Here is a 27,423-nt window from a genome sequence, read left to right as displayed (position 1 = left end):
CTAAATGTGGAAGGCTTTCCATTCCACAAGACTCAGGCATGTAGCCGGGGGGGGGGGGGGGTTGAGGGGCTTCAGCCCCCCCCCCCCCCGAAATTCTCATGGTGGTTCGCAAAAAGACCTTACTGGTGCATTATTTAAACTGTTATGTTTATTCATATCATGATCTGATCACCATACTCAATATATCTCATATGCATGGGGGTATTGGGGTAATGATACAAAAGGTTTGCTAGGGTAGACCCTCTTTCACTCAGACTCAGACCCCCCCCCCCGAAACTCACCCCCAACCCCCCCCCCTGAAAAAGCTCACCCCCCCCCCAAATCGAAATCCTGGCTACGGGCCTGACAAGACTAGTTAAAAACAGGTGCCTAGTGCTGCCATGTCAAGCCTCCCCCCTTGAGCTCTTCTTGAACTAATAAACACATTTCAGCCTCAAACAATAAAGAAGGAGCCGAGGCTCTTAGCAGACAAAAAGCTTGACACATATAAAAATACTCCTTTAGCTAAAATGAGAATGCTTTGATGCAGATATATGTGGGTGGGTTTCTTACTATGTTTTGTGGTCTTTTAAGTATATCAACTGAAAGTATATCTTACACATTTCAGCCCTATTGTTAGGGTGCACATATGCTCATTTGTATTTCATGATTCATACAAAGGCCTATTTAGGAGTGGGAAAAGTGGGGAAGCTCCAAATAAAAAATGCTATTTTTTTTACCTGAAAGAACACTTTTCTTGGAATCTCTAGGTCCTCCAGCACCTAACTGTATACATTCCTACAACAGATTTGTGCCAGAGACATATGTCAGACTGTCCATACTATTCTCTGTACCTTGTCCAGGTTTATATTTTAATTCAAAGGAAAGGGAAATGGATGAAAACAGACTGAAAATATTCTGCATATGTACAGCTATTGCAAGGTCTTTAACTTTATATGCAATGGTAAGCTGAAAGCATCTCAACAGATCAAGTTACCCAAGATCCAGTATTGTTCTGGTATACTTTTTCTCTAGTGGGGAGAAATGCTCGATTTAAGGTTTATTTTGCTTTGGGTTTAACACCTCGGCCCAAACTGTGTCACTTGGTAGATTCAGAATTCTAAATAGAAACAAAATTGGCCATGCAACGGTACGGTGGCAGAAGAGAAATACTAGCAGAACTAAAACCGCCGAGATGAAATGCTGTATTCTGTATATGAAAAATGTGTGGGGTCAAAAGCAGTGTTTCAAATCACTTTGAATGGGTATTCATGCGAGGAGAAAGTTTATACTGAAGACTGGAGCCTTGGAAAGCACTGCACGGTGGTGTTTAAGGAGAGTTAGTACCAGTGATAAATGACAGAACCGCAGAAGGTAACCTCAGCAAGAAAAAAAAGGTCAGACTACAGCATGTTTGCTTTCAATTTCTGGAAGAAAGTCTATATTTTTACATGAACTTTGTGCTGCGTCTTATGCTTTATGTAGTCACTATAAAATTTAGGGATTTTCATTTCTGATAACTGGGTTTTCTATTGGCAGTTACTCAAGACTGATTGTACCCTTTCTTCAAATAAATATGCAAATAGATGTCATATTCATCACACTAGAGAAAAAAACCACTTAAATCCAATTTCTGCCTCCTGCAGAATTCTTGGGTTTGTAGTTTAGTGAGGCTGTTAAAAGTTCTTCCTTAAACTACAAACCCCAGAATTCTGCAGGAGGCAGAAACTGGATTTTAAGTGGATTTAATGAGGCTGATAGACTGTAACTGTAAAATGAAAATCTCAGATTGGTACAATTGTTGCTATATTTGTTGATTATAGCATAATTATTATAGACTTGTCAATGTATACTTCCATATATGAGCTCACCTGAAAAGCATTTCAGACAGCAATAGAGGTCTGACTGTAGTATTATCTATCATTTTGATGGCTTATTCAGACATACATGTTCTTATTTGATGTTGAATGGACCCCAATGATGAAAATGCATGTGTGAACCAATTTTCCTTCAAAGATAAGCATCTTTAAGTTTAATTATATAATGTACATGATGTTCAGCAAAACTAGCTCTACTGCTAGTTGGAATGAGGTGGACAAGTCGAGAGACAGATGCTGGGTGATGCCTTCAAGTGAGATGCAGCGCATTGTTCCATTAATAAAATTTAAGGAAAATTCATCTGCCAGTCCAGCTGTTTCTGTTGGTGGAAAGCAGGGGCCACAATGTCACTTTGGACCTTGCTTCAGGCTGCCATGTGTCTTGGTCTGACCTTGAGGCTTAGCAGTAAGTATGTTAATTCATTTGGAACTTTATTTATTTACTGCCATCTGTAAGCTACTTCTTCAAGGATGGGCTCATTAACTTTAATGGGATTCCTCTAGAACTGAGATCTTGTATGAGTTTCCAATCTAAAAAGTTTTCAAGCAATTTTAAAGCAGATAAGACATAATGAACTAACCTTTTAAACTTTGTAAAAAGTTTCTTGTGAAAATGGGAAGCCTCTTACTTGAAACATGGCTTGTCACTCGAGCTCCCCTGTGTGTTTGTGATTCCTATGTTGATGAAACCCAAGTCCCAGACTCTGTTTGTCGTAAATTCTTTTGATCTGAGTTTTCACAGACATTGAAAAGAGAATGTTAAACTTCTGATTATTTGAATATTTAAAGAGCCTGAAAGAGGATCACATTGTACACAACCAGAAAACAATTTGCATGCATGCATATACTGCTTTGCTAAACCGTAATCCTAACAGACATTTGCTGTAGTGTTTTCATTATCTTTCAGATGAAAGTATTCATTTTCTTCATGATTTCAATAACAATGGCCACCATGGCTGTTTTCCTTGCTTTTGTTCCAGAGGGCAGAAATGAGTTATTCGGTAAGTTAAAAAAAGAAAATATTTCATATCTTTTGCAGTGGGGCAGCGATAGAATACTGTGTCATAGGAAGCAATCAATATATTTGCAAAAACCTCAATTTTTCCAAGAAATAAAACTTTTCTCTATTGAGATTTTTTTAAGGGATTTATTTCCTAGGTTTTGCAGCAGGAGGAGTGAAGTTCTTTTCCATACCTAGAACATTTAAAAGATATAAGTATCTTGCTTAATTTTCAAAGAAGTAACTATGGAAGGGAGGGAGAGACACTAACTGGTGTTTATTTTAACGTGACCTTTTGAGGATATAAACCTACTTCTTTGGATGCAGTACAGAGTGATATTAAAGCCTCAGGCTATAAAGCATGTTTATACAGTTTGGGAGTGGGGTAAAATGTAATGGTTGCAGTTTGTTGGATGTCATTCTTCGGGTTTAAGCAGGCCTAATGTTAGAGTAACATTCCTGTTTCTGTTCACTTGTGTTATCAAATAAGTGGAGCATTGCAGCTATTATATTAAAGACACAGGTCTAAATAACAATTGCTATTGCAAATTGCTAAATAGAAAACTGACATGGATGCAAGCCTCCTAAATTCTATGGGTTTTAACTGGCAACTGGATTTAGAGCATTGACTCCCCCGGAGCCACTGTCTACATTAACAACAGCAATATGCTCTCTTCCAAAGACTTGCTTGTGATATTGCATTTCTGTGATGTCATGCCAGGCCTTGTGCCATGTTATCAGAAGTGTGGTTTCACCAGGAAGCTCTGCCAGAGAACTGCTGAGTGTAGACACAACCTTGGGCTTCAACTCCCAGAAGACCCAGTTAGCTTTGCCAAAAGTCAGGAATTATGGGAGTTGAAGACCAAAGTTGAAAAACACTGCTATAGAGTTACTGAAGAAGATGCTTTTTTTGTTGTTGTTTACCTTTTTTCTGATATCTTGTGAAACTCATCATCCTACTTGAAATTTCCTGGTTTCCTCTGCATAATATTGGCTCTTGTTTACAGAGAATTCTAGATAAGTTGAGTATCCCTTATCTGGTAATTCAAACTCTGAAATTATCCAGAAGGGTGGCTAGAGTAATGACATCTTTGCCTTCTGACGTTTATATCTATACCTATCTTATTATTTGCACAACATTATTAAAATATTGTATTAAATGCCTTCACACTATGCATATAAGGTGCGGTTGAAACATAAATGAATTTCTTGTTTAGTCTTGGATCCCACCTGCAAATTATCCTATTATGTATATATATGGAAATACAGATATTCCAAAATGGGGGGGGGGGGTCTAAAATAATTCTGGTTCTAAGCATCTCAGATAATGGATACTTTGGTGAGTAACATGTGAAGAGAAAAACGTATCATTTTCTGATACAATCACATGACACTAGCTTTTCATTCCATAAATCCAAATTAATCTTATCCTTATCACAGCATAATGCAGTTGCTATTACAAATGTGCCCTAATATTGTATTAATTCTACTTTTCTATGTGTAGGAGAAACAAAAGAAAATGAAGTTAAAAGGACTGCACAGGAAACAGAAGAAGAAACAAACAAAGGCAAAGAGAGGTAAAAAATAATAATAAGAGGTATATAAGTGGGGAAATAAGTGGCATATAAGGCCAATTGAACTAGAGTGTCAATGTTGGAAGATAGGAAGCACAACAGAAAGTATTTGAGGATAGAGCTCTGTGTGTCTTTGTGTACAATAAGCATGCCTTTTCTATCCAGTCATGAGTGACCCAGTCCATCGCCAGTTTTGAAGTGTTGTTTAACATTCATCCTAATAATGTTCTGTACATGGTATACATGTACAGAACATGGGAAGAATGCCATTTGTCCCTTAGCTCAGGCAGCAAAATATCTCAGGCTAGTTTTAGATGAGTGCTACTTGCAGGCTACATGAACAGAGGTCTCCCATACCTAAAATTCATTAACTCAAATCTACAAAATGCAACAAAGAAGCAGGCCATTAATACCAAAAGGTGGAAATATTACCCAGGTTGTTCTCTGATTATAATCGGGTTTTGTTAAAATTAAAGGGGGCACAGTGGGAAAGGAAACTGTGGATAAGTGCGTCTGGTGAAGACGAGAGACAGGGCCTTCTCAGTGGTGGCCCCTCGGCTGTGGAACTCCCTCCCTAGGGATATTAGATCGGCCCCCTCCCTCCTGACCTTCAGAAAGAGAGTAAAACTTGGTTCTTTGAACAAGCGTTTGGAAATGCAGCAGAATAAATAATTATGAAACAGGAAGAATGAACACGAAATGACTAGACAATGCTGCTGGACAATGATTTTAACATGACGACATTGCTGGTTATATGCTTTTAATGATTTTAATGATTTATATGGTTTTTATCATATTAGATTGAATGTTTTTAATTGTACTTTATGAATGTACATTTAAATTCTGCCAATTTTTGTAAGCCGCCTTGAGTCTCTATAAGGGTGAGAAAGGCGGGCTACAAATGCCATAAATAAATAAATAAATAAATATATTTTGAAAGACCATAAAATTAAAGAAAATATTAGGGAGGAAGAGTGAAAGGCTGTTAAAGACTTCCATGAGCAATAAGGCAGAGGTCAATTAAAAGAAGAATTAAAGCAAATTGGGCAGTGGAACGCAATGGAGAGTAGGTGAGTGAAAATAGGAACACAGAGATGTGCATTTACATTGACTCATTCATAGAAATGAATGGGTGTCTCTGTCAATGTTTTCTATTTGGAGACTCCTGTGTGCATTCACTGTTTTCCCCATGTATTTTCTTTACCAGGGAAAATCTATTAAGGGGGAAAATGTAGAATAGCATTTTAATACTGAATGGTAGGATCTGTATATCTGGAATCTGCTATGTTACCATCAGAGAGAACATCCCAGAAAATAGCTACTTCCTTTTCCACCAGTCTTATTTTGGATTAGATTGGAATTAACCATAGATGAATCAATTACTCAGATGTCTTCAGAACAATACAAGGAGTACTCAGATACCCCACAACTGTGCAAAGGGTTCAGTTTATATAATGGAATATCTATTCTCATTGGTTTTATCCTGCCCATAAAACACTGAATAGAAGACAGTTAAGAAACATGGTGCCTGCCCAAAATTGTTGGACTGTAGCATTCAGCATTTCTCACCACCGGTTATGCCAGATAAGCTCTTGTGAGCTCCACTTTAACAATATCTGGATGGTCTCATGATTCCTACCCCTGGAACAGAATATCATATGGACCAGAAACTGAATGACTATCATTCTGCTTTGTTCTCAAGTACAGCATTGTCCTCATATTTAAAGACGCTTCCCAGTACAACCTTCTTCCTGCAGACACAGAATTTTATACAAGTCAACACTGCTTTGACTTTCCATTTTTAATTCTTCCATGTATTCTTATTGTTCCTTCCATTCTTTTCTCAGCAGGAAAAAATACCAGAGGGAAAAGATAACATAGGTATACAATGCTTTTTTGATTGCTGGAGCTCGCAGTATGCCATCTGGGATCATCTCTGCTTCACTCCTTGCAAACAATTTTAATTACATCTGAGAGTGATTTTTTCCACTTTGCAGTATACAGTTTGAAGTAATCTCAGGCTATCCAACAAAACATCAGTTTTATAACCAAGAATGTTCTTTGTAAGAGTTTCCAAAACATTTAAGTCCTAGAAAAGTCTGCTTTACCAAATTTTGAGAAACTGTGATCTGAAGCATCAAGGCTATTTTGGGATCAAGAATTTAATCAGTACCAAATGCTGCAGTGTGAATGGGAAGGAGGGAGAAAATATGTACTATTTCAGAAGATTTGATCTTGAAAAAGTAACCTCATTCCCAGCACTGTGAACACTCAAATGTTTAGCTCACAAATAATTGAAGAAAGTGGCAGTCCAATACAAATGAGCTGTAGTGCTGTCCTTGAGAACAAAAAAGCACTTCTCCGTTCAAGAGGCAGTTTCTCATCCAGTTTAAATTGGGAAACTCTTACTCATTCCATATACAGTTATGTTTCGGGGTCATATTTGCTGATTTTATGAACTAAGTTTTGAAAGTCTTTCCCTGAGTGAACAAAATTAGATTTCATTTGTGACCTATGTTTGAACTTGAATAGTGGTCATGTGAATAAACGTGCCTTTTTCCAGTCGTTTAATTATTTTAGCCCCCCTTTCATACATCAAACCATAGTTCTTTGGTAGTACACTGCCTTTGCTACAATAATCATAGACACTGCCAATGTTGAAAGGTTAAATAATCCTCTAGAAATAACATGCCAGCAGCAGACATAGTCCTATCTGAATGATACCTAAGCAGAATTTTCTCACTTGTAATTGAAGGAAGAATGTGACTTAGGGCCCTTCCACACAATCCTATATCCCAGAATATCAAGGCAGAAAATCCCCCATTATATGTGTATAGACTTAGATAACCCAGTTCAAAACAGATATTATGGGATTTTCTGCTTTGATATTCTGGGATATAGGACTTTGTGGAAGGGCCCTCAGATTTAAAATAAATGTATGTGTATCATTATTCTTTTTTTTTAGATGTACATGGCCCCAAATTTGCAGTTGTATGGGCTGAATTTATCCATGTTGCTTCCTATCATGTTAGTAGAGTGCTCAGTGGAATATTTTGAGGAATGGATGGGGTGCAGGAGGCAATCAGTGACTATATGATATTTAAAGAAATGGGAAATTGAAGAGAAGAAACCACTATTTGAGAATGTCAGTAAACATTGTCAGTTTCCACACAATCACTAAGACTGAAATAAATGAATGGGAAAAGTCCAACATACAAATTGCAATCCTGGAGCCACATACAGCTCTCTTAGGCTGTTCATGTGGCCTTAGCCACTCAACTGCCTCTTTTCTAGCCCCCAAAAGTAAACCACCTCAAAGTCCCCAAGAGTACTGATTCACCTTGTGAATAGATATCCTGGCTCTGCTTAACATTAAACATAAAATCCAAAGCCAGAAGTAAATGTCCATCTGCTTCCTATTTTTTGGGCCCAGGGACAGGGGCATATAGTTTTGGACATTTTAGTCAGGTTATGTTGCCCACCAGCACAGTGCACCCTAGATCCATGATAGTAAGAATCCGATCTACATTCCCCCATGAAGGAGGCTTGGTACTCCTCCAAGGTACTTAGCACCTCTCTGTGAAGCATACTTTAGTACCTCATGAAGTACTAATATATCTCCAAGGAGCATATTCAGATCCTTAACACTTTTGTAAAGAGCATACTTTAGTAACGCTCTGAAGTACTACTACATCTCAAAGAAGCATACTTTAGTACCTCTCTGAGAAACATACTTTAACTCAGGTGGGTGTATGTGCATATTTATGTTTAGGTATGCAAGGGACATCTTAACATTTTCTGTAGAGTTGTTCAGTGCCAGTCCATCAACACCTGTGCTTCTCTGATATGATTGTCATAACTCCACATATCCACCGCAAATATTCCATTCAAGGAAAAGAAAATTAGTATCAGCAGAAATGGTGCCAAAGATCATGGAAAGAAGACATAGACTCCTGATAAGACGTACGTAAGCAATAGCTCGTTTTCCCAAATGCTATTCAGGTATGCAATGAAGTGGCAAGTACATCTCATCCTTTCTATTGGAAATAGAACAGCACTTGTTCAGGCAAACAAAGTAAGCCCTTTCTCCTTCTTCCTTTTCCCCATGCAAATCAGATGTCAGTGTAATGAAGACTTGTCCATTCCTTAATCAATAGTATTTCCATCTGTTTTTGCAGTCTTCTCCAAAGACAGGAAACAAAGGCTCCCAGCTACTTTCTGGCTTTTCCCAAATATCTAGAAGAAGAGACTCGGGCTATCTCTCAAGCAGCTGAAAAAATGGAAGCTTCAATACAAGACCTGAAAGAAAAACTTCACTCAAAGTATAAACGTTCACTGCCACCAAATGGTAAATAAATACACAAAAATATGCTAGAAATGGTCCCTGTGAATTCTTGGAAATTAGTCTTCTAGATTGAAGGCAGACCCAGTTTTATTTTAGTGTTATTTTGCTTCAGGTAGGACTTAAATTCATATGCAGGCTTTAAACCCCCAGATCACATTTGAACTGTTAAAAAAGGCATTCAAGAAAAGAAATTCAGATTCTCCATATAATAAGGACACTTGTATCCATGTGTCAGTCATGAAAATAGTCTCAACTTCTTCTTGAGACTATTTAAAACTGTATGGTTGGTTAGGTTTTTATACAGTTTATTAGAAACTAAAGTTTGCACAGATATATTTGATGCCTTAGGTACTTGGCTTTAGGAACACCTTCTATTTCTATCAATTTCCAGGAAAATTCATGCAAATAGGCAAATCAGCATTCTGAGCTGCTAAAGCTGTTTCTGTAACTGATGCTTTCATCTGCATTTTTGTCTGATAAAAGAAAATCAACTGTAATAGTCCAATAAAAGCAACAAAACATCCTCAAATTAAAATGTATTGACTTCTTCCATGAAAATACCAGGACAATATGTAAACTATTCAGAATAAAAACACAGGATGTGATCTTATCCTCATAACTGAAAAAAAATGAATGAATAAAAAAGTAAAGATATAAGATACCGTAACCAGACCCTGTATGTGTATACAAGCAGTCCCCAAGTTACAAACATCCAACTTACAATCGACTCCTAGTTACAAATTGGAAGAGACAACAGGAAGTGTCTACCCCTCGGAAGGGAAATTCATCCCTGAAAGAGTTTTCAGGGGAGAAGCAGTCTCAACTGAAGCTTTATCACCAATCTTTGTTTCCACAACAAGCCATTTTTTTTCAGAATCCAGTTATCACAGGGACAAAAAGTGAGACAAAATCTTCTGAACAGGGGCACAGACAGCAAAGCAAACACCACAGGGGTTTTAGCCTTTCCTCTATGCTATCCAAAACACACACACAAAATCTCTCTCTCTCTCTCTCTCATCTCTCTCTCTTTATGTTACACTTTAAAAATGTACCTGTTCCAACTTGCATACATCTCTCTCTCATCTATCTCTCTTTATGTTACACTTTAAAAATGTACCTGTTCCAACTTGCATACAAATTCAGCTTAAAGACAAAACTACAGAACCTATCTTGTTTGCAACTTGGGGACTGTGTGTATACTGCAGCACAACAGCAATTTGGTAATGCACACATACTTGCATTAATATCCCCATGAAGAATGTGCTCAAAAACATAGTTTTTGATACTGTTTATCTACTGTTAAGAGTCAGCTGGAAAGGGATGGAAGGAACTAAAGGTCTTCTTAAGACCTAAGTTGGTCATTTCTTGGTTGCACTTGGGTACCAGGAACAGGAGGGGGCAAACGGAGAGTCGATGGTGATGATGATGATGGATTATTTGTCCTTAGTTACCACTTGTGTTGACACTTCATCATGTCAGGCTTGCAGAGAAAGGTTATTTATATCCTGCAGTGATGTAGCCAGGTGCAATCTGCTACCTTAAAGAAATGACAATCAAATCCACTTCAAGATGTGACCCAGTTAGTCAAATGTGGACATTAAAAACTTTGTCTTTGTTTCCAGGCCTATTGTCCACTGATGTTCTCATGATGCTTTCTAATGTGTCTGGATGCCTTCATTATATGCTACCACCAAAATGTGTAGAGAACTGCATGACTAGTAAATATAGACATATCACTGGAGCTTGCAATAACAGGTATACCGTATAGTTTAAGAATGTTTCTGCATCACCTTGAGTGACAAACATTTGGTTTTAGGGTTGCCTTCCTCACTTCTATTTTGATCTCTCTTCTTCTCCATTGTCTTGCTTTGCTTCTCATTGAAACTCTCAAGAATTACGTCATTTGAGATTGCTCAAAATTTAGTTTGCTCAAGGAAATTTCAAATTAGCAAGATATGCTTCACTGCACATCTATTAATGTGGTTCCTAATGCAAGCTCAATCTTCTCTTGGAGGCTCCATTTCATCCAAAGCCTTAATGAACTCTTGCCTCCAGGGTGGAAGTTGCAGTCAAATAATTATTGGCTCCTTTTCCTTGCCCATGGGGTTCATTTTGCAATATCTCGGTTCATTTTGCAACGCTTCCATTGGAAATAAAGGACATAACACATTATCTCTATGTCATGGGGATTATTAGGAATACCTATGGACACAGTAGATCCAGACATCCCCTTCCTCACTTATTGTTATCTTCCCAACCTGACCTAAGTATCTCTGAAGTTCTCCCTCGATCCTCACAAGAGAGACCATTAGAAATCGTCATGCCATTTTCAACGAGGAAACAAATTCATCTGCACAAGGCATGTAACTACTGTACTGGTGGCTCAGTGAATTAATGGGAAAGCCTTCTTTCCTTTCCTTTCCTATTTCCTTTCCTTTTGTTAGAGAAATTCATGGAAAGACCCAGTAACATTCCAGTGATCTGTTAAAATATTAAAGCAATCAGGAAGAAAAGCACTGGTTAAGCTGTTAAATTAACATATCATTACTTTTAATTGAGTGAAATAACACTATGTGCAGTACTTTATGCCATTTCAATAAAGACGATCAACTGTAACTAATTTGAATGCTTTATTAAGCGTACGTCAAACTTCAAGTGTGAATTACTGCCATTAATTAAACATACAACTGTCTCACATGGCTTTGCAAATTGAGCCCTTTGGTATACTGAAAATCAATGAAGTATTAATAAATTAATTGTTCCCTATTTAGTGTCCCACAGCAATGTATGTGTAGGACCAACAGCCTGAATATCTACTTTCTCTTTCTCTGCCTTTCTGAACTGTTATATACCAAAAGTATTATGTATTCGACTGTGCTTTGCATACATCCCCCAGTATATGTTTTTCACTTAGCATATATCCTCCAGTAAACATCAGTTACCAAGATTTGAATTTTCACAGTACTATTCAAGTCACACATTTCCATTAGTCATCTTTAAAGCCTCAGAGAAGCTTGATTGGAATTATGAGGTCCCTCATTCAACACGCTTCATAGTACTTTGCTGTATGTTTAGTTGGTTCATTTGCTATCGTTTGAGGAGTCACATGAGGTTCTCAGCAGAGAAAAAGGGACCTATTTCCTCTACAGAATTATAGTATAACTATTCAGTTTTACCAGCCACGACTCTATCCTATGGAAGCCTAAGGATTCTCAGCTAGAGAGCTTTATGTTTCACCAAATTACCCATCCCAGGACCCCATAGGATGGAGCCATGGCAGCTAAAGTGGAGTAATAGTACTACAATTCTGTAAGAGGAATGAGGCCCTGAGGCAATATCCAAGGGCTGAGTGATAAGTGAAGGAGAACAGGAGATGAAATAACGCAATGGTTCTTGCCCTATGCCGTCTCCCTTCTCACTATTCAGTTGCCAGAGCTTGATAAACCTTGCCCTAATATATGAAGAGATTGTAATTTTGTTGCAACACTGACACCATTTCACTAAATATGTACAAGTGTGAAATTACCCTACACAAGAGACAGGTCATGTATGTTCCCTCAGGTGTATCTCACTAACTTCTAGCTACAGACAGATGAGTCCGAAATTCCCTTGAGGGCCAAACAAACAAATTCATTAAGCAAACATATGAACAAAAAACATTTTAAAACTGTTACATTTGGAAGGTATGCTACTCTTTTACTTATTTGTTGCTGTGAGGACCATTCAAGTCACTTCTGACTTAAGGGGACCATAGCCCCAGATGTTCTTGGCAAGATTTATGCAAAGGAGGTTTGCCATTGCCTTCGCCTAAAGGTAATAGCACTGGACTTGCCCAAAAGTTATCCAATAGGTTTCTATGATTGAGCAAAGATTCAAACCCTTGACTCCCAGAGTCTACCCAACACCCAAACCATTATACCATGTTGACAACTTTTTCTGCTCCAAATCATCTTTTACTTATATAGGGACCATCCCAGATGGGGAGCTTCTAACACAGCTCTGGCTAGATGGCTTCCTCCAGTTTATGAAGATGGACTAAGTCAACCAAAAGGATGGAATCCTGGTTTCTTACATAATGGATTCCCATTGCCTCCGGTCAGTAGACTGTGCAATTATTAAAATTATTTATTGATTTATTTAATAAGCTTTATGCCTTCTTTCAACAAAGATTTTCATGCAGGCAGAAATAATGAAGCACAATGAAAAGCAAAATTCAATAATAAAACTTTATATATGTTAGCCAAACTGGAATTAAACAGGAACCAGAAGCAGCATAAAAAGATGTAAAGCAGTTTCAAAAGTCATCGAGAACAGAGATGTCTTCATTTGGCATCCAAAACAGTTCTGCAAAAGCCCTGTACATGCATTAAACCTCAGCAGCGCAGAAGTACCTGTAAGGGGCAGAATCCCCTGCCCCAATGTCCTTGCATGTATGCCTCTGCCTCTCTTGTTCCTGCCATTGCTGCATTGAATGCAAAATCTAAAATTGGATGCCCACACTGCTTTATCAGGGTCCCTGATAACAAAGAGCATTTCTCCTCACCATTATTAAGAAAAATGAACTGTGTAGGGGAAAGTAGAAGGCTCACAAAAGATTGTTTTAAAAAGAGATAGACCTTCAGCAGATAATATCTTTCTTTTCCTGAAGCCAAGACTTGAATGGTTGTGTAGGCCTTGGAAGGTTATAGACATTCATCCACATAGGATATATGAGGTGTGACTGCATTGACCTGCATCACTAAGGCTAGAGTGCACTTTGCATGTGGCTAGGAGCATCCATAGATATATTGTTCCTTTTCTAATGTAGTAGTTCGGTTCTGCTGGCACCCACAGATCCATGAATGCATCTGTTGCATAGTGTATAGTTTATATCTAATGTTAAAGCAAGTATCTAGAGGAAACATGCAAATTATGAATTCAGGTATAAGTAAGCAGAGGAAAAGTTTAATTCTCCTAGTTGAACTCACATCTCATAGATCTGCTACTTAAGCAGACACAAGGCTACTTCACTGGAAGTTAAAACATCAGTTTCTAGTTTAGCAAAGTTATGAAAAAAATAGTAAGAGAACTCTATTTGAACAGCCTTTGAGAAAATGGCATCTCAGCTTTAAATTTCCAAACAGAAATATCAGGCTGTCAAAAACTTAAAGGAAAAAAGCCAGGAGCAGCAAGCAAAACAAAACCTCCTTTAGAACAATGTTGTGACATTAAGTACTTTGGCAAAAGTGATGAGTTCTTTGCTCCTTTTGCTCCTTTTGCTCCTTTTCACTAGTTTGTCATTATATGAGTTGCAAAGAGTGTGCTCCATGGCAACAGATTGAACTCTTGTTTCTCCAGGTACGTGAAGTTACTAGAACAATTATTGAGGTCTCTAATGAGGCTGTCACTGAAGACGAACAATATTCTGATATGATCACTGTCTGGGGACAATACATAGATCATGATCTTGCCTTCACACCACAGAGTATAAACCGACCTCCAATCCTAGGAGAAGCAGACTGCAGTATGACATGTGAAAACAGAAACCCATGTTTTCCAATACAGGTATTTTTTCATTTTTGTTTTGTTTTTAGGGAATGTGAAAACAGGAGGATAAGGAGAAAAAAATGCCAGTCCTGGCATTTGTAGACCGTTTCTGCAATGCCAGAGGCAGACCTCCTTACACTTTGCTGATACTAATATTTAGCATTGTAGCAGATCATATGTTAGGAATCTTGTTGAGGACTTGTGCTTTCAAAAATTCGCCTACATATACAGGAATAAAAATTCTTTGTGTATATTGGTATCCAGTAGAAGGTTGCTTTTACTTTACTCTGTAGCTGAATCAGTGAAATGCCCTATGCACACTTGTGCCTGATGAACAATTGAACACAGTGGGATCAATGCGGTCATCACATTATTCCTGATGTGAATAGCATTGGACCTAATGCACATTTGTGTCCAGTTTTACCTCTTTGCTACTCATTAAGGTTTCTTACCATCTCAGCTACATAGCTAGATATATATAAAGTTCCATAGCATAATAGGTCACATAGGCATCAGCAAAATTATTCAATTATTTATTGAAATAAACTTTATTATGATGATGTTGAATCATTATAATAATATATCTAATCAATGTATAATATTGGCTGTATTACTAGATCTAAAATAAGGATATACACATTGAATTTTTTTCCAACTGTGGTAAATGACAGAAATAGCATCATCTGCAGGAGAAGGAGATTGTCCTTCTCCTACATTGTCCATGAATGAATTAATCTCTTGTTTCTGCCTCTCAAAGACCTTCCTGCCCTTTAAAGCCAGTGGCCAACAAAAGAGATGTCCCAAAGCTTCAAGATAGGTTGAGGGGGAATATTCACCACCTTGTTCCACCTGTCATCAGTTAATATACATAGTTGGCTTCAGGATCACATCTGTACTAATCACTTAATGTGGAAGGGCCTCAGGTCAGTCATGTGGTGAACAAACACTTGGAGCAGATCCAGGGTAACACAGGGCAAGGTTGTCTTAATGCAGACTGGACCTACATTCACCAAAGACTGTGGATACTCTGAATTCTGGCACAGTTTTTAAGTATCTCCTGACTTTGCGCCTGTCTGAACAGTTGAACTGGTTCCAAGATGGAAGTGGCCACAACTGTCTGCACTGCCATCCCATATTACCTGGGCTTGGGTGGCCCATAGACATAGGATGGAACATACTGTTCCCTCTCATTCTCCATATCACAATGGTTTCTGGTAAGGGTTGCTGCTGGGCCTGAGCAGTCAGGAACTCCCTCTTGCCTCCACAAGAGCCAATCATTTAATTGCCTCTTCTTCATCCCCAAGGCAGAATTCAGATTGTGGAAACTGTAATTGCATGAAAGATTTTGTAGTCTTGGTTTCCAATGCTGATTATGACTGATTTCCAAGTAGCACAAAGCTGGAAGATGGTGTTTGGTAAAATTTCCATTTGCTTAAATGATGAGAGATGAGAGAAATGTTCATCCATCCCTGCCTCTTGCAGAATGCTTGACCAGGTGGAAAAAATAGCAGGGAAGGATTTACTCCATAGAGAGACAGTTATTGTAGAAGCCCCCTTGTAGATCTTAGCCCTTTTAGGCAAAATTTGCCTTCTTTCCCCTATGTCACTGCCTGGTCCAGTTGTTGGCACAGATTGTTTAGTTTTCTAGATAGGGAATCTGCCTGATTGGTTTGTGTGTGGGAGACATCTGTTACCCTGAAATTAAACCTCTCAAAAACAAGGCTAAATGTCTCTGTCATTGGTTCCATTTCCAAGCAACCTGTAAATATTCCAGATTTTGATGGTCTATGTGCATCTCTACTGGAGGCATGGCCCCTTTGAGAAGATGCCACCAATCCTTGAATTCAGCTTTAATGGCCATCAGTGCTTTCTCCCACATGGTTGAGTTCCTCTCTGATGCAGGTAGCTGTCAAGAATAAAAGGCACACAGTATGAAGTGTTTTCCAGAAGGCTGCAGAAGCATGGCTCCAAGAGATGCATCCATAGCATCCATCTGAACTACAAAGAGGGGAGAGGATCTGGAAGCTTCAAAATTGATTCTGAGATGAACTGATCCTTCAATTGCTGGAAAGCCTGTTGTGCTTGAGGAGTACACTGGAAAGGAACTTTACCTCACACAAGTTATCTGAATAGGTCCGCCAGCTTGGCAAAATTGGGGATAAATCATTGCTAGCAAAGCCAAGGAATGCCAGATTTATTTCCGGTTCTTAGACAGAAGACAGTGACTTCCCCTTTGGCAGGGTCCATCCCTATCCCCTTTGCCAAAATGCAATACTCGAAGAAGCCCACGTCAGAGAGGCCAAAGGCAAACTTCTCCAGCTTGGCATACAAATTACGTTCTTGCAGCTTTTGAAGGACTACCCAAACATGCATGTCATGCACCTGCTGATTTAGGGAATAAATCAAGAAGTTGTCAAGATAGATGATAACAAACCCTGTCTAAGTTATCCCAAAATACATCATTCCAGGATTAGTTGAAAGACTGCAAAGGCCCTGCAATGTCAAAAAGGCATGGATATGTACTCATAATGTCCATAGTGGGTCTGAAAAACAGTCTTCCATTCATCTCCAGCCCAAATCCATATCAAATTATAAGACCCATGCGAGTCCAATTTAGTGAAGACCTGATCATTGCATGACCACTCCAATAACTCTGCAAAACAAAACGGGCCTCATGCCAGAACCAGGAGATGCGGGGATCATATTGAGCTAACTGAGGCATTCCCAATATTAGCGGGAAGTGAGGCACCACTGCCAAGTAAAAGGAAAGCTGTTCTACATGGCCCTGGATTTCCATTGTTAGCAGGCAGGTCTGATGAGTCACAGGATCTGATTTCAAGAGTTGCCCATTAAAGCTCTTGACCAGATATGACTCAAGCAAGGCGTTTATCAGAATTTTGCCAGATATGGCAAAAGCAAAGTCCATGAAATTGTTGGATGCCCCACTGTCTATCATTGCCTCAATGTAGAAGCCTCTGCCAACATCCCATCTGGGATCACAGAGGGACTAAGCAATTTCCAGTCTTCCTCCAACCAGGCTTTTAAGCCCCTTCAAGCCTGGAACATCTGTTTCCCAAAGGGACAGGTCACCTTCCCTTAGCTGGACAGATCTTTGTCTAGTGACCAACATTGCCGCAATGCAATCACAGTCCATTGACCAAACATTTTCAAATTGCATTGACTCATTAGAAAGTCCATGACCAGCAGAGTAGGAATCTAGAGCTCTGGAAGCCAAACTTGCAGACTGATTGATTTCCCTGGAAGCAACTCTTCAGCAAGTTTGCCCATGAGCTAGCTTGCATGTTTGCAGATGCCCACCTAAGCACAGACTAATCTCAATCCAAAGTTGTGGGCAGAACTGACTGAGCTTGCTCATCCAGAAGCTCCTCTGATAAACTGCCCTTGAAGTGGTCACTTATGGAAGTATCGTTCAATTCCAGATCCTGGGCCATCAATCTCAAAGATGTAGTATATTTTACCACAGACCCTTGCCTTGATTCAGCTAGCTGATTTTCCTATCATTGGTTTCTGCCTTTGCTGAGTCATCCCATGTTTGCCTCATTTGTTGGACGGAAAACTGAAAATCATTTAAGAAATGGCTATCTTGGATCATGTAGAGAGTTGCTCATTAGGCACAGGTCCTGATAAGAGACTGATTATGAAAGCCACATTTGTTGTATCATTGGGAAAGTCATTGGGCCACAACAAGAAATATAGCTGACACTGAGCCAGGAATGCTTCAAAGATGAATTGTTCTCCTTTAAATTTCTCATGATAAGATTAGAGCAAGTTCCAAGAATCAAGTTATTTCTGGGGCCGTCAAGGTAGTGCCGAGTTTTCTGAAGTAATGCTAAGAGTAACCTTAGAAAACAGGAGCATTTTTCTGTTGAAACAGAAAGATGAGCTGACATCTTGCACTACATCAAACATGTATATCAGGCCTTCACAACTCACTGCTCTCAAGATTTGTGAGCCTCCAACTCCCAGAAGCCCTAGCCAGCTTGTCTAATGGCCAGGAATTCTGGGAGCTGAAGTCCAAAACATTTGAAGGGCTGCAAGTTATGCAGACCTGATTTACATGGATTAAAAAGTGATTACCAACCTCACACAATGGCAACTATTGACCACATGTCAGTGCTGCAATGAATCAGATCAGAATTTTAATTCAAGCTTTAACAGAACTGTCAAAGGCTACTGCTACATTGTCATATACAATACGGATTATCTGCTTTCAATTGGATTTTTTGGCAGAGTAGACTCAAATAACCCAATTCAAGGCATATAATGTGGATTATCTGACTTGATAATTTGTATTATATGGCAGTGTAGAAGGGGGCTACATGCTACATGGTTTTGAGGGTAGGGCTGATCACCTTAGATCAGTGTTTCTCAAACTCTGCTCTTCCAGGTGTTTTGGAGTTCAGCTCCCAGAAATCCCAGCCATCTTACCAACTGTTAGGAATTTTTGGAGCTGAAGTCCAATCACAGTTTGAAAACTCTGCCTTAGATGTCTCCTTTAAAGTTCAAACTAGAATCCAGAACAGATTTCCCACTCTATTTACATGGAAACCACAAGCTGCTGCTGCCTTTTCATGTGTTTTGGATCATAGCTTAGAAAAGGAGCCAGTTAACCACCTCCTTGTGGGAGAAGTCCACCACTGAACTTGAACCATATTTTCTGAAACAAACAAATGAGCTCTGAATAATAAATGCTGACAGAATTAAGAGCTGCTGACAGTAAACACATACATTTTACAAATCATACAAAAAGGAAGACAGGAAGAACTAGGTATGAGAAATGTGCTGGAGGCAAGGTCGTTTAGGATTCATTTGTTATAAGTTGTGTACCCTGAAGAAGAGCTGCAGCTCAGCGATAGAGCACTTGCTTTGCATATAGAAATCCGAGGCTCACTTCCTGGTAGAAGGCAATGTGAAACTCTTTAGTTAGTCAGAGCACACAATTCTGGCCTATCACAGTTACAGTGCTACTATTCCAGTGTAACTGCCATGGTTCCATCATTGGAAGTGAGGCCTTGGAGCTCCCTAACTGCAGATCCCAGGATTTCATAGGATGTCAGCAAGGTAGTTAAAATGGAATAAGAGTACTACAGTGTTGAACAGAGACTGATAGATAACTGGCAAAGAGAGGGAGAAAACGTGGAGGCAGTGACAAGACTTTGTATTCCTAGGTGCAAAGATGTCTGCAAACAGAGACTGTAGCCGGGAAATCAGAAGGCATTTACTTCTTGGGAGGAAAGCAATGGCCAATCTCAATAAAATAGTGAAAAATAGAGACATCACACTGGCATAGTTAAAGCAATTATATTCCCCGTAGTAACCTATGTATGTGAGAGCTGGCCATAAGGAAGACTGAGCAAAGGAAGAGAGACGATTTTGAATTGTGATGTTGGAGAAAAATTCTGAGAGTGCCTTGGGCCGCAAAAAGATCCAACCGGTCCATACTCCAGGAAATAAAGCCCGACTGCTCACATGAGGGAAGGATATTACAGGCAAAGATGACATACTTTGGCCACATCATGAGAAGACAGGAAAGCTTGGAGAAGACAATGATGCTGGGGGGGGGGGAGGACAAAGGAAGAGAGGCCGACCAAGGGCAAGAAGGATGGATGGTATTCTTGAAATGACTGGTTTGACTTTGAAGGAACTGGAGGTGGCCACAGCCAACAGAGAGCTCTGTCATGGGCTGATCCATGAGGTCACAAAGAGTCAGAAACGACTGAATAAATAAACAATAACAACAACAATGTTGAACATTGTAGTGTGAAAGGCTCCTAAATGGTAGCATCCATGACAGAAGGAAGAAATATGAATCTGCTCTTGGTTTTAACCTGAACTTTAAATGAGCTATCCATTGTGCTGTTTTGGGAATGGAGTCATCACTGTGAAGATCGTCTTTGAAATTTGGGCTTAGATCTGGTGGAAGACCATCAGGACATGGGAATGAACAACCAAGGGGCAAGACAGCACTCTAATCATTGGATAGTTGTAATAAGTTCTTCATGACTTCTTTGAAAATTAGATTTAGTGCTTCAGTATCAAACTCAGGAATTTTCTACTGCTCTTCTCAGGTGGGGGTGTGCAATCCTTGAGATATTCAGAAATACCACTCCTTCCATGCTTCAAAGGACTGGTGTAGGTAAAATAAAATAACTTTTGGAAGGCCATCAGAACCCTCCTCACTTACTCTGCTAATTTGTCAAACCAAATGTCCCTCAGTGATCTACCACAATTTTAAACACAAACACACATTCTTATTTTATATTTCTTAAAACACAAGTGTAAGCAGTGGTACATGACTGGGAATTTAAAAGTTATTTCCTGATCTGATCAAGACCTTTGAATAGATTGTGTTTTGAAAGATGCTAGAAGAAACAACATGAAAAGGTTTCTGTGCCACTGCAAAAATTCAGGTCTTAAAGTTTGTTTTATCCAACTTTTATTTCCCTATGCTAGTTTCATGAAGTTTAAGAAAAAAGAAATAACCCTCAGAGTGATGGATTCCTTTATTCCAAACAGAAGAACCCTCTTGAGGATGCTAATTATGATTTTAATAGCTGGTAGCTATTTGATGGCCCCTGGAATAATTAATTTAAAAAGCCAGCATTGTCATGATATTTTATTTAAAATAGCCCTGGTGATAAATATAATTAAATTGCTGGAAATATTTTCTGCTCATGATTATAAAGTGTGAAGCATCTTATGAATATGCTCACTCTAATTTTAAAGAGAAGAAGCAACCCTGGATTGCTTAAAATGCAGTAAAATGCTAGTGCGGGGCTTATTATTATTATCAGCAAAATAGGCAAGAGTTTTGTATGTCATTTTGAATATATTCAACATACCACAACTGGGGATACAAACAATGACATTTCTTCTGCATCCCTGGTTGCACTTGGAGGGCTAGTAGTCAACCTCTGAGCCCTTCAGATTGCACTAGAAGACTGTTCAGTATGGTTCTTTCAATCAATAACCATTAATACCAGTTCCTTGTCATCCATTGATATTGAGTGAACATGGAATAAGCAGGACTGGCTTTACTCTTAGGCAAAGGGAGGTAGTCACCTCAAGGAGTGGATATTGTTGGCACAGAGCTATATCTTCACCTCAGACATATCTTTATCTTCACTTGTGGCGATGTTATCCATACAGTTATGCACAGGAAAGATGTTTAAGCATTCAGATATGTGTTGGCAAATTGAAAGCAATGCTCTTCACAGGCATTAACTAGCTTGTGATTTTGTCTAACTGTGTCAAGCCCTTCTTATCTCCTTATTTATTACAAAGATAGAAAATGCAGTGGTTTTCAAAGAGACAACTATAGTAGTCTGTTTGGCTGAGAAAAGAATAAGTGGAATGGGGGGGAAATAGAGAGAAAGGAACATTTTGCCATCTAACCGGTTTATTTTAGCATAGCCTTTCATGGATTGCAATCCAAGCTTCAGGTATTTGTATATAGTTATGGAAGTGGGATCAGAATGTAAACAATTTTTAAAAGCGGATGTTTGTGACCTAATATACAAGTTTGCATATTTATTTCTATATGTATATTCAACTGTAATGAAAACTTGCCTATTGATAGAAGCAATGCAAAGAAGCCAAGCTTGTGTACCAGCTGTGCCCGTATTTCATGAAGTCTGACTTGGCCATGGTGGTCCATGCCCTAGTTACCTCCAGGTTGGATTACTGTAATGCACTCCACGTGGGGCTGCCTTTGAAGATGGCCCGGAAACTACAACTCATCCAAAGATCTGCAGCCAGATTACTAACAGGAGCTAGTTACAGGGAGCAGACAACCCCCCTGTTCAAACAGCTCCATTGGATGCCAATAAGTTTCCGGTCCCAATACAAAGTGCAGATGATCAACTACAAAACCCTAAACGGTTCAGTATCTGCCTATCTTCATGATCACATCTTCCCCTATGAACCAGCACATACTCTAAGATCTTCTGGGGAGGCTCTTCTCTCGCTCCCACCACCGTCTCAAGGGAGAGGGAGAGAACCTTCTCTGTGGTGGCCTCTCGGCTCTGGAACTCTCTTCCTAGGGAGACCAGACAGATCCCTACTCTCTCCATTTTCCACAAGGAATTAAAAACTTGGTTGCTCCGTTGTACCTTTGACTAGGTGGTTCACTTGAGAATTATCCTGACCTTATCTAAGCTCTGGCACTTTGGTTGGCCCCTTTCCTGTACTTATGACACTTTCATGGCCAAGGGCACTATCCTAGCAATCCAACCTTCTGACTATTGCACTTTCCCTCAGCTCTCCCAAGGAATCATTGCACTTACTCTGAGCCTGAACTCAGTTTCAAATTGGCCAGCCAGGGTATTGATTTTATGATGTTAATTTATTTTAATGTTTTTTTTATTATTTGTTGTTATTTATTGTTTTTACTGTGTCTGTTTTATTTGTGATCCTTGGGCTTGTCCCTCTGTAAGCTGCCCTGAGTTCCCTCAGGAAGATGGAGGCGGGATATAAAAATAAAGTTATTATAAAGTCTTTATTAATATGCCAATTGAAATCTCTGCTAAGAGATTGGAATTTGTTAGTGTACTTCTGTGCAGCTATGTCCCTTTCCAATCTTTTTTAGAAGGTGATTGGCCAAGCATCTTGGGAGAATGGAGGGTTCTGACATTTGTTTTCTGAATGTTACTACTTCTAGCAATGTGTGTCCATTTATTATGCTCTGTAATGTTGGCCCTATGTAGATGGCAGAGGAACACTGCTGGCAGGGGATGGTATATATCACATTAGAAAAAGTGGCTGCACCATGATGTTAGTGACATTATTAGGACCTGTAACAGTGTTGCCAAAATAGGCATGGAGACTAAGAGACCGCCTACATAATAATCAATCAGCTGAATATGAGAGAAAGGGGATAAGGATGGTGGTCCAGTAATGCAGAACAAGGTTCAGCACCACTGGGCCATCCACCTGCTGGAGCTGCTCTGTGCAGTACAGTGCAGTGAAGACACTGAACCAGCTCAGCAACTAGCTCAGCAACTGATCTGGAGTGCCCCACTCTAGATCAGCATTGATAAATGTAGCCCATGTAAATGGGACCAAAGCAGGCCTCTGGGCTTGTAGCAGGGTATGTCTCCTGTACTTTCATACATGTCGTTAACAGGGTAATTTTTTGGTGGGGATGAGAGACAGGGCCTTCTCCGTGGTGGCCCCTTGGCTGTGAAACTCCTTCCCCAATGAGGTTAGATTTGCCCCCTCCCTCGTGACCTTCCGGAAGCAGCTGAAATCCTGGTTATGGGATCAGGCATTCACAGAATAGTTTGTTTACTGAGAAAGACAAGATTTATTGGACCAGACTTGGACTGCTTTGGATGACGATTTTAGTTCTGGTGATTTCAATCTGGCGAATGGGTTCTTAATGCATATTTAGAATTATTTTAATTTTGTGGAAGCATTTATTATGTGTTTTATATTATGTTTGGCATCAAATTATTGCCTGTTTGGAAGCTGTTCTGAGTCCCTCTGCAGAGATTGAGAAGGATGATGTATAAATGTTTTAAATAAATAAATAAATAAATAAATAAATAAATAAATAAAGTATAGGCCTGCCGCCCAAAAACATGAGATTCATTGATGATGAATGTGAGTTCTCTCAGCAGAGAGCTATAGGTGGCAACAAATTATATTTTGTAATTCTCTCTTGCAGTAGCTTATGTCTGGGTAACAATCATATCTTTCTGATCTGTTCCCCCCCCCCCCACCTCATTGCATGACTATTTTAGTTTGAGGTATGTATGCCAGTGGTTCCCAACTTTTGGTCCTCCAGTTGTTTTAGGCTTCAACTCCCAGAAATCCCAGGCAGCTTACCATCTGTTAGGAATTATGGGACCTGAAGTCCAAAATCAACTGGAGACCATAGGTTGAGAACCACTGATATATGCTATACATCCAGATGTAGAGTTCTTAACCCAAGAATACAATTAGACAAAGTTGTAGCTGAGACCTTGACTGAAGACAATAGCTTTGCTGATAGAATGGTGTTAGCACAGATGATTATCAGTAGAACATGGTTCTTATATGTCCATTACATATTTATTCTATTTTGTCAGGAAAGTAATGTGTTGTGTGGATTATTCCAGGCTCAATCTGATGAATGGATGAAACCTTTTAAAATTTTGTAGAAAATTTCAAGTGATACTCTTTTCTGACACCAGATGATAATGATATCACTGAAGTATCTCAGGTAGAAAATGGGTTTTGGAATACAAGTACTGAGAAAGTATTTTCCAGATCATTATGGACTGGATCTGTTAAGGTACATTCATGTGGATTTGATCTTGTATGTCTGTGGGGAGTTCCTTTATCAATTTGTGAAGAACTTATTCCTCAGTTGGATGTATGGGTAAGGACCTGCACATTGTGCTGTTAGACCATTGTCTCCCAGACCGCTAGGAAATATGTTTTTCAGCATGGCAGAGACCCCTCCTGTGCTTTTTTCATGAAGGCATTGGAATTGTTTCTGAATCTGCACACAGCATCACATTTTGTATGGCTGAGACTATATGGTAGATTGCATCTCTCATGGATTAACAAGTTCAGGGGAAAACTGGATGGAGTCTAAACATGCTAAAGGAAAAAGACAGCTAGTAAGGATGGGAGTTCTTGAAGAAGGAATTGTCAAAAGCACAATCACAAACAAACCCATGGAAGAAGAAAAATGGGAAACATCTTTTTAAAAAGCCAATATGACTGCTCAGCAAATTCAAAGACAAAGTGAGAAAGAAAAAAAGAGTATGTATAAAGAATGGAAGGCATAACCAGTCACAAATGCCCAGAGCACTTTTTCTTCCAAACTGTATCCTAGAACATGGCCATACAGCCTGAGAAACCTACAACAACCCACTGTATTGGCATGCTTTTCCCTCCTTCTCTGTAAGCAGTTTACATCATGCTTTGCAGATATGGCAGGAATAATATAAAGAAAATCGAAGCTCAGAATGATGTGATACTGGCTAGACATGTCAAAGAGCAACAAAAAAAGCCGTCCTTGCTTCATTCTGGACTGTCAAGCTTCATAGCGGAAGTCTCTGCCGATATACTCAGAGTAGGGGGATGCCACATAGCCACATGCACAGTGGTGTCAACTAGAAAGTGATCTTGGCTTTTGTAAATACAAACAGAGAAGAGAATGGGAATACAAAAATTAGAAAGCTATATAATTCTCATTATTGATTCTTTGATGCAGCTGAGTCTTTTAGCATTTTCCTCCCAAACTATATTAGCATGTTTTCTCCTCCTTCTCTGTGAGCAGATTGCATTATGCTTTACAGATTTAGAAGAGAAATAATTCTGGAAATTTAAAGGTGCTAAAATAGCTGTACTCCCCTGTAATCATATAGTGCCAAGAAAATGGTTTCATATGAAGCTTCTTCATCAATCCTATGGCAAATTGTTTTGCATTACAATAAAAAAAAAGATGGGTCATGCTGATGTCACTTATAAGACAGCACAGGGAAATCCTCATTTGCATTTTCAGCTCATAGTGGAGCCCTTGTCATCCCATCAAAAAGGAAATGAGGAGACATCATTAGGCAGCCCCACTTGCTCCTTGGGGCTTGTTATTAACACCTCCTCCACAGAAATATGGATGAAGACTAAAACTACAGATGCAGCTCACTAAAGGATATATAGTTTAGATCCCCATGCTTGTTGGTGGTTTTGGTGACACAAAGGGATTAGAAAGAAGCATGGGTACTTAAAGAATAATATAAGCAGCTGCAGTTACGTGTATTTAGGCTTAGAATGGAGCCTGACAGTACCTTCCCTTCTCTTGAAATTTAAAATAAGATCTATCTAAACAAGAAAATTATAATAAAGGAGGCAAATGCTACTTCAGAGGAACCTCAAGCAAAGAAAACACTGGCATACCCAACAGAAGCAACAAAGTCGACAAGTTACCCATGTAATATTCATTTTCAAAACAGAAGATCACTCCTGCAGACTGTTTCCACTCAAATAATGAGAAAAGGAGTGGGCACATTTATTAATCAAACAAGTTTTAATCAGCTTAGATGATATGCAAGTATTTAACATAATAGCCTTCTTGATAACATTCTTTGCAGTAATGAGCTTCTCAGTGCTGTTTTAAAGAGAGAGAGAAGATGGCCTATTGAATAAGTGTTTCAAAAATGCTGTTAGGTCACAGATTTTAGTGCTCCTTTACTAGTGTCCTTTGGCTTTCATCAGCTCATTAAAATCTCAGATTTCATCTCTTCACCTTTTGCATCTCCCCCATTCAAGATGTTTATCTTTCTCTTTCTTCATCTGCACCAATGTAAGATTTTGTGTCTCTTGACTTTGATTTTCAAAAATACCCCAAACAAGGAATTAAATTTATGGATTTATAATACACTTTGTAAGATACTGATAAGATTATTACATATTGTATATACTCACATACGTCGACTTTATGTATAGGTCAAGGGAAGGTTTGCAGACCAAAATTATGGCTTTTATATGATCAGCCTTCACAGACTAGACTGAGTTGCTGGTCAAGTTATGGTTTTAATGGACTAGGATGGACTGGTTTTAGGATAATGCTTCAAATCAGCAATTGTTTTTAATGTTTTATAATGTTTTTATTATAATACTAGCTGTACCCTGCCATGCGTTGCTGTGGCCTATAGGAAATCTTTTCAAAGTAGAGGTAGATATCTGGAGTATTATGAAAGAGAGGTACCTACCTATTCCTTCCCCCTTTTTCTCCCCCTTTCTCTCCTTTCTTCCTTCTCTACCTTTCTTTTTCTTTCTTTCTTTCTTTCCTTCTTTCACTCCTTGGTTTCATCCTTCTCTCTTTCCTTCATTCTTTCCCCCTTTCTTCCTTTGCCTCCTTTCTTCCCTCCCTGTTTCCTTCCTTCTTTCACTTTTTATTTTCTTTTCTCCTTCCTTCTTTACCTCTTTCCTGCCTTTCCTTCCTTTTATTTTCCTTTCCTTTCTATTTTCTCTTCTTCCTTCCTTTGGTACCTCCTACTTTCCTGCCTTCGCTCCTTCCTTTCTTCCTTCCCAATGCTTACCAAACCCTTCTCATAATTCTGTTGGGTCATGGGAGTCCTGTGTGCCACGTTTGGTTTAATTCCGTCT

General features: G+C 39.1%; 1 protein-coding gene across 1 annotated transcript in view; it reads left to right on the top strand.

Moving 5' to 3' along the window:
• The window catches only part of TPO (thyroid peroxidase), a 93,651-nt gene that overhangs the window by 29,352 nt on the left and 36,876 nt on the right, over positions 1 to 27,423 (top strand). The window contains exons 2-8 of the mRNA XM_060772190.2: positions 1,315 to 1,376; positions 2,764 to 2,857; positions 4,361 to 4,433; positions 8,609 to 8,778; positions 10,398 to 10,530; positions 12,741 to 12,870; positions 14,113 to 14,319. Of these exons, the coding sequence (XP_060628173.2) occupies positions 1,315 to 1,376; positions 2,764 to 2,857; positions 4,361 to 4,433; positions 8,609 to 8,778; positions 10,398 to 10,530; positions 12,741 to 12,870; positions 14,113 to 14,319 (869 nt within the window). The remainder of the gene's footprint in view (positions 1 to 1,314; positions 1,377 to 2,763; positions 2,858 to 4,360; positions 4,434 to 8,608; positions 8,779 to 10,397; positions 10,531 to 12,740; positions 12,871 to 14,112; positions 14,320 to 27,423) is intronic.

This window comes from Anolis sagrei, chromosome 1 (assembly GCF_037176765.1).
Source record: "Anolis sagrei isolate rAnoSag1 chromosome 1, rAnoSag1.mat, whole genome shotgun sequence".
Taxonomy (NCBI): Eukaryota; Metazoa; Chordata; class Lepidosauria; order Squamata; family Dactyloidae; genus Anolis; species Anolis sagrei.
Note: the sequence above shows the minus strand (reverse complement) of the source record. Positions and strands in the feature narration are given on the sequence as shown.